The following is a 12,390-nucleotide window of genomic DNA, read 5'->3' on the forward strand; positions in this document are numbered from 1 at the left end:
TCTGTAGGCCGCTGACGGCGAGTCGTAAACACGTGGCGTGCATAAACCTCGTTAATGGGCCTAACGTACATTTTGTCCAATATCGCCAGCGCTGCGGTGTAAGAACCGGACAGATTTAGCTGTGTGGAGATTCTGTGGCTTACCCTCACGTGCAGTAGGGTGAGTTTTTGTTCCTCCGTTGTTCCAGCGGTGCTGGCTTCTGCCAGGTAGGCCTTAAAACATCTCAGCCAGTGGGAAAAAATGTCTTTACCCTCTGCATCCTGCGGGTCGAGTTCTAGGCGTCCGGGCGTGAGGGCTGCTTCCATGATTTACTTCGACTATTTCGTAAGTATATTAAATTGATGGAACCATCAATTCTACGGACATGTGCTTGTAGGATGAGAATAGCGGTTTTAATATACTTACAACAGAGCCAGCCTGTTAGCCGTCGAACTTTCGGTGAACTGGCTGGCTGACTCTGTGGCACGGATCTTTATACAGCAGCTCCAGGGGGAGGAGTTCTGGGTGGAGCCAAGGGGGAGCCCAGTACAAACTCTCGAGTACTCCCAGAGCTACTCCCCCTGGTGGTCAGGTAGTGCAACTGCACTTACAATACATATATATACTTGGAACAGAGTGACATTGGTAACTTATAATACCGTGTGAATCTCATTCACCACACCGGTCAACCATTCGGTCCATTTCTCGTTGAAATACCGAGACCCCGTCAGTGACGCCGAAGGGAACCCTAAGAAATTGATATAGGCGACCGTCCGCCTCAAAGGCAGTGTAGGGATGGTCAGATTTACGAATGGGGAGCTGGTGGTAAGTGGATTTCAGGTCAATTGTAGAGAAGACCCGGTACTGTGCAATCTGATTGACCATATCAGAAATGCGAGGGAGGGGGTACGCGTCGAGCTGCGTGTACCGATTGATGGTCTGTCTGTAGTCCACGACCATCCTGTGTTTCTCCCCAGTTTTAACCACTACCACCTGGGCTCGCCATGGACTGTTGCTGGCCTCGATAATACCCTCCCGAAGCAGCCGCTGGACTTCGGTCCTGATGAAGGTCTTGTCTTGGGTGCTGTACCGTCTGCTCCTGGTGGCGACGGGCTTGCAATCTGCAGTCAGATTGGCAAAGAGGGAGTGAGGCTCAACCTTGAGGGTTGCGAGGCCGCAAACGGTGGGGGGAGGTAGGGGTCCACCGAATTTGAGGGTGAGGCTCTGGAGGTTGCATTGAAAATCCAGGCCTAGTAAGAGTGACGCGCAGAGGTTGGGGAGAATGTACAGGCGGAAACGGTCGAATTCCACGCCCTGTACAGTGAGTTTAACCAGGCAGAAGCCCCAGATCGGGACAGAGTGGGAACCGGAGGCTAGGGAGATCTGCCGGTTGGTGGGATGGACCGCCTTACCGTGTCCGGGTGAATAAAGCTCTCGGTGCTCCCGGAGTCAATGAGGCAGGAGGTTACGTGGCCATTGACGAGCACCGTCGTGGACGAGGGTGCCAGGTTGTGAGGACGGGACTGGTCGAGCATCACGGAGGCGAGTAGCAGGCGATTGGCCGACGAGTCTGACGAGTCCGACGAGTAGCGGCAGCGACCGGGGTCCTGTGGTCCCGTCCCAAGGGGAGGACAAAATGGCGGCGTCTGGAGTACCTGTGAGGAAGAAGATGGCGGCGGACAAGATGGCGGCGCCCATGGAGTGCACATTGTGGGGGCGGGACAAGATGGTGGCACCCATGGACGCACATGGAGGCGGAGGGTGAAGATGGCGGCGCCCATGGTGCGCACATGGCGGGGGCGGCGAAGGATGGCGGCGCCCACTGATCACACGTGGGATCAGGGGCAGCGGACGGCAGGGCCCATTGTGCTATCGGCTGAGGTGAGGGGGAGGATTCGGGCACGATAGCGGCAACCGTCCGGGACTGGCACACCGCTGCAAAGTGGCCTTTCTTGCCACAAGCTTTGCAGGTCGCGGTGCGGTCCGGGCAGCGCTGGTGGGGATACTTCTGTTGACCACAGAAGTAGCAGCGGGGACCCCCAGGGTGCGCGGTGCAGCAAGCAGCGCAGGCGTAGTGCGCGGGGGCGGCTGCTGGGGGGGGCCGGTTGCGGGGTCCACGAGGGGTAGGACGTGTGGGCCGGGGTTGCAGTTTGCGGGGTCCACAAGGGGTAGGATGGGTGGGCCGAGTGGCTAGTGGGGTAGGATTGCTCACTACGGGAGGCGGCCGTCATTGATAGCGCCAGAGTCTTTGTAGCCGCGAGATCGAGAGCGGCCCCTTCCAGCAGTCGTGGCCAGATGGGGTCCGATGCAATGCCTGTAAGGGCCTGGCAGTCGCAGTCTCGTACTAGAGGTATAAGGGCCCTCCAAAAGTCCTCAATCGACTCACCTGGCTGTTGGACGCGAGTAGAGAGTAGATGTCTCGCAAACAGGGTGTTCGTCGACTGTGCGTAGTTCTCTTTGAGCAGTTGCATGGCCCGGGCGTAGTCAGGCGCGTCTCGAATTAGCGGAAACACGTTGGAGCTGAGTCTTGAGTAAAGAAGCTGTCGTTTTTGAGCCTCCGAAGGTGGAGGGTCCTCTGAAGAGATGTAGGCCTCGAAAACTGCAACCCAGTGAACTAAGTCCTTCCTGGCGTGGGGCGACTGCGGATCCAGCTGCAGGCGGCCATGGTTTGATCCTGATGTCCATGGTGTAAGGAAAATCTCACTGTAATAAATTGTGGCGCTAACAATTGTACACAAAAACTCAAGTGAAGTACAAGAGAGGCTTTGTTACAGTGAGATGCTATTCCTCCGGCGGCAGCTGTAGAATAGCATCTCAGTGAAACTTACAAATATTTATACAGCTCACTGTGGGCGGAGCTAGCCGGCAGGGGCTTACCGGAGAAACCTGTAATACAGGTACGACCATACATCCCCCCACTGCAAGCACACGTATATACAGTGGTCAATTTAATATTGGCTGCTCATCTTTTCTTGTAACCTATTTGCCACATGTAGTAACGTTTTCAATTTCTCTTCCATAATCTTCATGATTATTAAGTAAACCTTGCTCCTGACATTTGCCTAAGCCTCCTTTTTCTGTTTTACTTTAATAACGTTCTTTTCCATTGTCATGTAGGGCATCTTAACTTTGAGTGTTCTGTCTTTTCTTTCAGTACAATCTGCCTAGAATGTACCTGAATTATCTCTTCACTGAATAGCTTCCTTTACAATCCTGTTCGGGTTTGTTAATATTTAATGAATAAATCTGAATATCCAGCAATTAACCAACAGAACTACACTACAAAAACAGAGTCCATTCTGGACGTGTTTAGAGGGGTCGTTACCGGCGCTAATGGCACTCTGTTTTGTTTTGGACCTCAATGGGGAACGCCTCGCTGAGATCACTTTTAACCGCATTTCCTGCACTGACGAACTCCAACAAGACGCCCTGATCTCTAAACCCCAGACGCGATTCCGAACTCGCCCCCCCCCCCCCCCCCCCCCCAATGCCCCAGCTCACCAGTTGGTGGGTTCTCAAGTACTCCGCACCCCACCTGACACAGGCAGGGTGCCCCGGCATTGACAAAATGCCACCTGGAAACCCTGACAGTGCCCCTGCTTGCCTGGTAGTGCCACCTGGGAACCCTTACAGTGCCAGACTGGCACCTGGGTGCACTGCCAGGATGCCCTAGGTGGCACTGCCAGAGTGCCAGGCTGGTAGTGCCATGGTATCCGGGTGGCATCAGGAGTGCCAGGGTGCCACCCTGCCCAGATACCAGCCACGCAAGGCCTCAGTTCACCTGGGAGATTCCCCCCAAGTGACGTTCCACCTGGTCCCCGTTTGTGGGGAACAATACAAATCGGCGCCCAACTGGGGTCTCCTCGGTGAGACCGGTAGATCACAGGAGCCTGTTCAATCATGCGAAGGCAGATTTAAGTGAGTTTTAAAACTCACTTAACTGTGCATTTCTGGGTTCCGCCCATTGTGGGTGGGATCCAGATCACGAGATTTTGTTCGATCTTGCAAAATGTAATGACCATCGGGAATTCCAGAAGAGGCATCTCCCGGGATCATCCAGCCGCATCCCGTCCCGATTCCGGCAGTACGCATCCAGTAAATCGTGCCCTATGTTTTTGAACTAAAACAAACATTGCAAGCAAGCATCAACGCTATGTTATAAACTTGTTTTGAATTTTTGCTGCTCCACCCCCCTCAACCCCAAACCGTAAAACCAATATGAAGGTTTATCATATGAAGTCTTGAGGTTCATTCACTTTTCCTTGGGACCAGCCCAAATGTATGCCACACCCTCCACATTTACTATAGTTTTCCTTACTATTCAAGCTATCTCAGGAGTACAAATTTCATGGGGATCCTTTATTAGCTATTGGCTAAGTGATCAATGTGTCATGCTTTGGGTTGGTCCAACAGAAAATCAAACAAATTATTTTATCTTCAGCACAACTCTTTGATTCTGCAACCCATATAAATGATTTTCAGCTCCAATGGAGTTTAATGACCCTCTTTCTCTTTTAGCTTTTAGCTTATAAGACCATAAGACATAGGAGCAGAATTAGGCCACTTGGCCTCTCCACCATTCAATCATGGATGATATTTTCTCATCCCCATTCTCCTGCTTTCTACCCATAACCCCTGATCCCCTTATTAATCAAGAACCTATCTATCTCTGTCTTAAAGACGCTCAGTGAATTGGCCTCCACAGCCTTCTGCGGCAAAGAGTTCCACAGATTCAACACCGTCTGGCTGAAAAAAATCCTCCTCATCTCTGTTTTAAAGGATCGTATCTTTCGTCTGAGATGGTTTATTCTGATTCTAGTTTTCCTATAAGTGGAAACATCCTCTCCACGTCCACTCTATCCAGGCCTCGCAGTATCTTGTGCGTTTCAATAAGATCCCCTCTCATCCTTCGAAACTCCAATGAGTACTACAGACCGAGAGTCCTCAAACGTTCCTCATACAACAAGTTTTTCATTCCAGGGATCATTCTTGTGAACCTCCTCTGGACATTTTCCAAGGCCAGCACATCCTTCCTTAGATATGGAGCCCAAAACTGCTCACAATACTCCAAATGGGATCTGACCAGATCCTTATACAGCCTCAGAAGTATATCCCTGGTCTTGTATTCTAGCCCTCTTGACATGAATGCTGACATTGCATTTGCCTTCTTAACTGCCGACAGAACCTGCACATTAACCTTAAGAGAATTGTGAACAAGGACTCTCGTCCCTTTGTGCTTCTGCTTTCCGAAGCGTTTCCCCATTTAGAAAATAGTCTATGCCTAGATTCCTCCTTCCAAAGTGCAAAACCTCACACTTTTCCACATTGTATTTCATTTGCCACTTCATTGCCCACTCTCCTAGCCTGTCCAAGTCCTTCTGCAGCACCCTTGCTTCCTCAATACTACCTGTCCCTCTGCAGATCTTTGTATCATCTGCAAACTTAGCAACAGTGCCTTCAGTACCTTCTCCAGATAATTAATGTATATTGTAAAAAGTTGTGGTCCCAGCACAGATCTAGTCACCGGCTGCCATCCTGAATAAGACCCCTTTATCCCCACTCTTTGCCTTCTGCCAGTCAGCCAATCCTCTATCCATGCCAGGATCTTACCCTGAACACCATGAGCTCTTAACTTATTTAACATGGCTCTACCCAGAGGCACAGAAATTAGTCATCCATTGATAAGTATTTTTTCGCTTTCAACTCTGACTTTTTAAGTGTAATAAAACTAAGCCTGTTTGAAACATCAGAGTTATCAGTTTCTCAATCACATACCCACTTATCTTACATTAAATACTTTAATCTCCAAATAGCTTATTTTACAATCCTGTTCGGGTTTGTTAATATTTAATGATATTAAATGTTATAAATGATAAATATTTTAAACAAAAAGTTATAGTCTAAAACATATGGGGCGCGATTCTCTGCTGCCCACGACGGGTCGGAGAATAACAGGAGGGCGTCCCCGACATTTTTCACACCCTCCCGCTATTCTCCCCCCCCCTCCCCCCCTCACGGCCGCCCCATGACACGAATCGCTGCACGCCGTTTTTTACGGCGAACAGCGATTCTCCCCAGGCCGATGGGCCGAGTTCCCAGGCCTTTACGGCCGTTTTTACGGCAGCAAACACACCTGCTTGCTCTACCCAGTCGCTAAGGCCGCGATGCCGTGCTTCACGGGGCCCCGCTGCTAGCCCCGCCCGGGGGGGAGAATCGGGTCCCGGGACGGGGCGCGGAGGCTGCCGTGAAACACGGTCAGTTCCACGGCAGCCTTGACAATTCGCCGCATTTGCGGAGAATCGCGCCCATGGATTATGAACCAGATTTCCACAGCATTCCCATTGTTTTGTTTACTGCTTTACCCTGTGGTCACTTATTCAACCCACTTGTGCTAAGTTCCAGAAATAAAAAAATCTCTTCCCCAGATGTGCATGTCCACCTTTAATATTTTCTGATCTTTTTGCATAATTGCTCTGAACAATGATACGGTTTGATTAGTGTTCGTTAAATGATCTCTGTCTGTGACACATTCCATTTGCAGTGCTTAATTTCCCAGAATTAGATCCAATACTGTTTTGCTCTTTGTCAGACTAGAAACATATTGATCAAGAAACTTGTACACACACATCGGATATTGCTGTGTGTCAGATAACTCTATCCGTAACACTGTTTTTCCGAGTATTTAAGGTATATAGGTTATTCAAGTATTTTAATATCTCTGCTCTATTTTTGCTTTATACAATTGAAATCTGCAAGCAAACAAGGTGCAGAAAGGAGTCATTGTGCTCCATTTCATTTCACATTGAAATTTCTGGTGGAGCTTTGTGTTAATATTCTCTGTTGTTTTCTCCACACAGTTAGGTGCCAATGGATACTTTTACGCCATCGATCCAAATGGGTATGTCCTGTTGCATCCTAACCTACAGCCAAAGGTGAGAGATTTCAGCACCAATTCACGCCAATGTCTGTAACAATCCTTCAGCTCAGGTGTGAACATCTTAATCATTTCCCGACCCGGATAATGTGTTAATAACCAGGTACCATTCTGGACTTCACCCAGAATTTGTCTTTTTATCAATCATGGACTCACCTATTATTATTATTATTTTTTTTCCGATTAAGGGGCAATCTAGCGTGGTCAATCTGCCTACCGTTCACATCTTTAGGTTGTGGGGAGTGAGACCCAATGCTAGCCACCAGGCTGCCCTATAATGGACTCACCTACCCACTGTAGGTAGCTGGGATAAATGTTCTAAATGAGTAACCCGTTTCACAACTGGAGTGTGCGGTGTGGGTGCCCCATCATCAGTAATCTTTCCCACAAGTGAGTTTCTATAGAAAGCCACAGGTGGCAGTGTAAAGGTGATGATGCTTTCCATGTGATTGATGCTTGTTACTGCTTCCTGACACCGTTCTGTCCAACAGCAAAGATAGAAACAAATATTCTAGCCCAAGATTGATCCACATATTGATAAAGTTACAAATGTAAACATTCAAATTAGCCACAACAGTAAGTTCCTGTGCATTTGAAGTAAGATGGTAGATACCTGTTCACTTTTAAATCTCACTCATGATGACTATCAATGTATGTCATGTGTCTATTTGTTTGGTTTTTATCTCAAGGTTATAAATTTCCGGGAGCCAGTGACCCTGGATTTCCTGGATGCTGAGTTGGAAGATGAAAACAAGGAAAAGGTAAGGAGTGGCCTCTTCAGTGGCAATTAAAAATATGGGACAGGGTTCTCCGTTAGCCGACGGCGAAATTGAGAAATGCAATTGGGCTGAGAATAGCTACCGGCACCAAAATCCCGGTAGGCGGCGAATTAGCGCCAAATCGCGATTCTCCGTCACCTCACAAACGGCGTCAATGGTTTTCACTCCGCACGTACAGGAGACGCCGTTTGCATATCATTAGCAGGCCCGACCAGGGCCTCCGCGATTCTCCGCCTCTGATGGAGGTAATGCATTTTGGAAGGTCGAATACAGGTAGAGAATATACAGTGAATGGTAGAACCCTCAAGAGTATTGACAGTCAGAAAGATCTAGGTGTACAGGTCCACAGGTCACTGAAAGTGGCAACACAGATGGAGAAGGTAGTCAAGAAGGCATACGGCATGCTTGCCTTCATTGGCCGGGGCACTGAGTGTAAAAATTGGGAAGTCATGTTGCAGCTGTATAGAACCTTAGTTAGGCCACACTTGGAGTATCGTGTTCAATTCTGGTCGCCACACTACCAGAAGGATGTGGAGGCTTTAGAGAGGGTGCAGAAGAGATTTACCAGGATGTTGCTTGGTATGGAGGGCATGAGCTATGAGGAGAGGTTAAATAAACTCGGTTTGTTCTCACTGGAACAACTGGAATTTTCACAATATTCATTGGCTAAATCTATTGCATTGTGGATCATTTTGTCATTCTTCAAATTCAAGATATGAATAAGTCCTATCAGATCACAAGAAGCTTCATGGAACCCCATTTTCGGATCCTGCAAACGTTTTGAGACTTTCTCCACTGATGATAAAACTGAGTACCAAAAAAACTGAGGGGCAACCTGATAGAGGTCTACAAACATATGATGGGCATAGACAGAGTGGATAGTCAGAGACTTTTTCCCAGGGTAGAGGTCAATTACTAGGGGGCCTAGGTTAAGGTGCGAAGGGCAAGGATTAGAGGAGATGTACGAGGCAAGTTTTTTTTACACAGAGGGCAGTGGGCAGTGGCGTGCAGAGGTCTGGTGATGCCCGGGGCAAATCTTGATTGTATGCCCCAAAGACTCAAGTATAAGGCCTAATATACTGAGAAATATTATGAGAAAGGAAAACATTTTGAATATATAAACACAGATGAAACATGAAATAAAAGCTTTATTCGATTTTAATATAAATCAATCAAATTTATTAAGTTCTTTTCCCCAAATGATACCTCCTGTCACAATACACCTGAACTACTTCACTTTTTACATCAGCTGTAAGAAATTCCTTTTCAATGCTTATTAAAGCCAGGTTGGTCAGTCGCTCCTGTGACATGGAAGACCTCAGATATGTTTTTATTAATTTCAGTTTTGAAAATGACCTTTCACAGCTTGCGACTGAAAATGTGATTGTAAGCAGTAATCTGTATGAAACACACAGCGTCGGAAAGACATCCCTCCCATACTGCAGTAAAGAATCCAGAGCATCTTTAGGATCAGGGGGAACTCTATTCCCTCCAGCTCGAAGGAGCATCACAAAATCAATAATTTTGTCATATAACTGAATTACAACCACACCATTGTCATAATAATTTGCAAAGTCTGAACATTCCTTTTTTAATTTCTCTCTTTCTTGTTCATCTTCAATCACTACTGAATTCAAGTTCAGAAAAAAAGAAAATCGGTCACTGAGTCTGTGAAGACGGACACTGCGGTCTTCAATTTCAGTTTTTAATCTGTTCACAATCTCTACCATTACTCTATTCATTTCTTCTTGTGCCGTCAGTCCACTATCTCTTGCTGACTCTCCAGACATTATTCTTCTTCTCCTTGTTCGTGCAATTGGTATTCCCCAATTTTCACAATATTCATTGGCTAAATCTATTGCATTGTGGATAATTTTGTCATTCTTCAAATTCAAGATATGAATAAGTCCTCTCAGATCACAAGAAGCTTCATGGAACCCCATTTTCGGATCCTGCAAACGTTTTGAGACTTTCTCCACTGATGATAAAACTGAGTACCAAAAATGTAATAAAGCTATAAGCGGGAACTGTTGAATAGAGTTCAGTAGCGATCCTGCTTCAGATTTAGTTTCCCTTGAAAATTCTCTTTCCAGCAGGTGTTGAAGGCTTGCAATAACGTTGTCACACTCTTCGTGGATTACTTGCACAGCATCATGGCTCGAACTCCATCTTGTGTCACACTGTCTTTTCACAGTCCGAGTGACAAATGATTTTAACACTTCCCAACGAGAAGTAGATGAAGAAAAAAAAGTAAAGAGTTTTTCTAGAATGCCAAAAAATGTAACAACAACAGGTTGCACCTCACTTGCTTGGACACAGGCCAAATTGAGGCTGTGGTTCTCGCAGTTCACAAACACAGCTTTTGGGTTAACTTCAAGAATTTTTTGTTGAACACCTCCTCTCACTCCAGCCATAACTGCTGCGTTATCATATGCTTGACCACGACAGTCATTCATGGAAATTTTGTCTTCTTCCAATTGTTCCTGAATTTTATTTACCAGGCTGACTGCATCTTTCTTGTTGACTTGAAAAAATCCCAGAAATGTCTCCTTTATTTCTACTTTTCTGTTTTCATCAATATGAACGTAACGCAGAATTTCAGAAACCTGATCTTCATGGGCAATATCTGGAGTTGAATCCAGCATTATGCTAAAATATTTTGCGTCCTTAATTTCGGAAATTATATTTTTCTTGACAGTTTCACCAAGAAGATTGATTATTTCGTTTTGATTTCTGTTGGACAAGTAGGTGACACTTTTTGGTTTCTCTTTCCCTCTCTGCAAGTGTTTGGCTAAGATGTCATCATATTTGGCCAAAAGTCTGATTGTTGCTCAGATAACCCAGATATTCCTTCTCCTCGATGTCCACGATAGGCCAGATTCTGTTTTGCCAGAAAGGATATAACCTCGACAATCCGTTCAGTTATAGCTTTCCATCTCTTCTTTTCAGCAGACATTTGCTGTTGAAGTTCAGCATCTATCGTAGTTGAATGATGGAGTCGAACTACGAGGTTCAGGTATTCCCTCATGTGAGCTCTATGAGAAGGGCTTTTCTCATGGTCAAGTATTGTTGGATTTAATTTTCTCCAAGTGGAGAAACCGTCTTCCTTTCCAAAGTTTGACACAGACGACAAATGCTCCTTTGAAAACAAAAAGCAAACAAAACAGTAGCATGCTTTCCAATATGGAGAGTATAACAACCATTTTCTCTCCACAATTTCTCCGTTTGTGGAAACTTTATCAAACCACTGTTTGGAAAATGATCTCCCATCCTTCTCAGCAAATGGACCACTTTTATTCTGATATCTTTCAGGGCCATATTGTAATATTGTCATCTTCAAATGATCTGGAATCGGTTTCTTCAAACAGCCAAAATCGCTTCTTTGCAAAAATATGCTAAAATCTTCTTTATTTTCTTCACATGGATCATCATCCTGACAATGAGACTGAGGAGCGAGAGTATTATGTTCTGACCGAGCTGAATCCGTATCAGAAAAATCCTTCTCTGCACCCACATCATCTTTTACTTCTCCAGGTTCTCCTACTTCTTCTTTACTTCTTTTTATCCATACATCTAATGCCCCTCTTTGATGGGACTCTTCATCGACTCTGGCCCTCTTTTTTTTCCTGTTCTGTGCTCCACTCGGTTGTACACGAAATACTCGTAACATTTCATTTTCTATCTCAAAAACCGTAAGACGCATGAGAAAATGGGAAGAAAATGGCAAACAATCGGTCAGTTGCAGACGGATAAACCATATTTCATTTCTTTGTTCCTTCGTATCAAATTATTTCACACTGATTCTCCACTGATAATTTTGTGCAATTTATACCACAGACTTGCACATTAGTGGTATCTGTATTCGAATATTAGCATGTTAAGGAATAAATGTCTCCTATTCCGAGATTAAATGCCATAGTAGTCCTCTGATCATCCAGGCTTCACTCTTACTACATCCCACGTAAATATTTCATTAAATATCACCAAAAAAACCTATAAAAAACGTAGTTGCACCTGTTCTAGAGCTATTCACTGACCTGAGTAGGTAAAAGAACTAATCTAGATGCACAAAAAGCTGAAGAAAAGACGAGTTATGACTCGAGGAAACGCAGGAATGAACAGCCACGTCTGCTTGTTGCTTTTGATGGTTGCACCACATACATCATGCGCATGCGTGTGGGAGGATGAGGAGAAGCACCATTTTCTCTAGACAGAAAGGGTACAGCATGTTAAAGGAATAAAGGGCTAACAACTGCCTCTGCAGTGTGGTGAGCCTCCAAAAATTGATTTATCACCGCTGAAATTTTAAAATTACTATCTTATTTCCTTCTCTGGGGCAGCACGGTGGCCTAGTGGTTAGCACAACAGCCTCACGGAACTGAGGTCCCAGGTTCGATCCCGGCTCTGGGTCACTGTCCGTGTGGAGTTTGCACATTCTCCCCGTGTCTGCGTGGGTTTCGCCCCCACAACCCAAAAAATGTGCAGAGTAGGTGGATTGGCCACGCTAAATTGCCCCTTAATTGAAAAAAATAATTGGGTAATCTAAATTTAAAAATTTTCTTTATAAAAAAATAAAATTTTATTTCCTTCTCTGATTGGATGCCCCCATCCAATGGATGCCCGGGGCCAATGCACCGTCGCCCCCCCCCCTGCACGCCACTGGCAGTGGGTGTCTGAAACGCGCTGCCGGAGGAGGTG

At 45.9% G+C, this 12,390-nt stretch overlaps 1 protein-coding gene across 1 annotated transcript in view; it reads left to right on the top strand.

The window, feature by feature from the left end:
* Nucleotides 1-12,390, top strand: part of LOC119973771 (voltage-dependent calcium channel subunit alpha-2/delta-2-like) — a 979,537-nt gene that overhangs the window by 742,986 nt on the left and 224,161 nt on the right. Inside the window, exons 15-16 of the mRNA XM_038812195.1 lie at nucleotides 6,837-6,911; nucleotides 7,603-7,674. Of these exons, the coding sequence (XP_038668123.1) occupies nucleotides 6,837-6,911; nucleotides 7,603-7,674 (147 nt within the window). The remainder of the gene's footprint in view (nucleotides 1-6,836; nucleotides 6,912-7,602; nucleotides 7,675-12,390) is intronic.

Source organism: Scyliorhinus canicula, chromosome 11 (genome assembly GCF_902713615.1).
Source record: "Scyliorhinus canicula chromosome 11, sScyCan1.1, whole genome shotgun sequence".
Classification (NCBI taxonomy): Eukaryota; Metazoa; Chordata; class Chondrichthyes; order Carcharhiniformes; family Scyliorhinidae; genus Scyliorhinus; species Scyliorhinus canicula.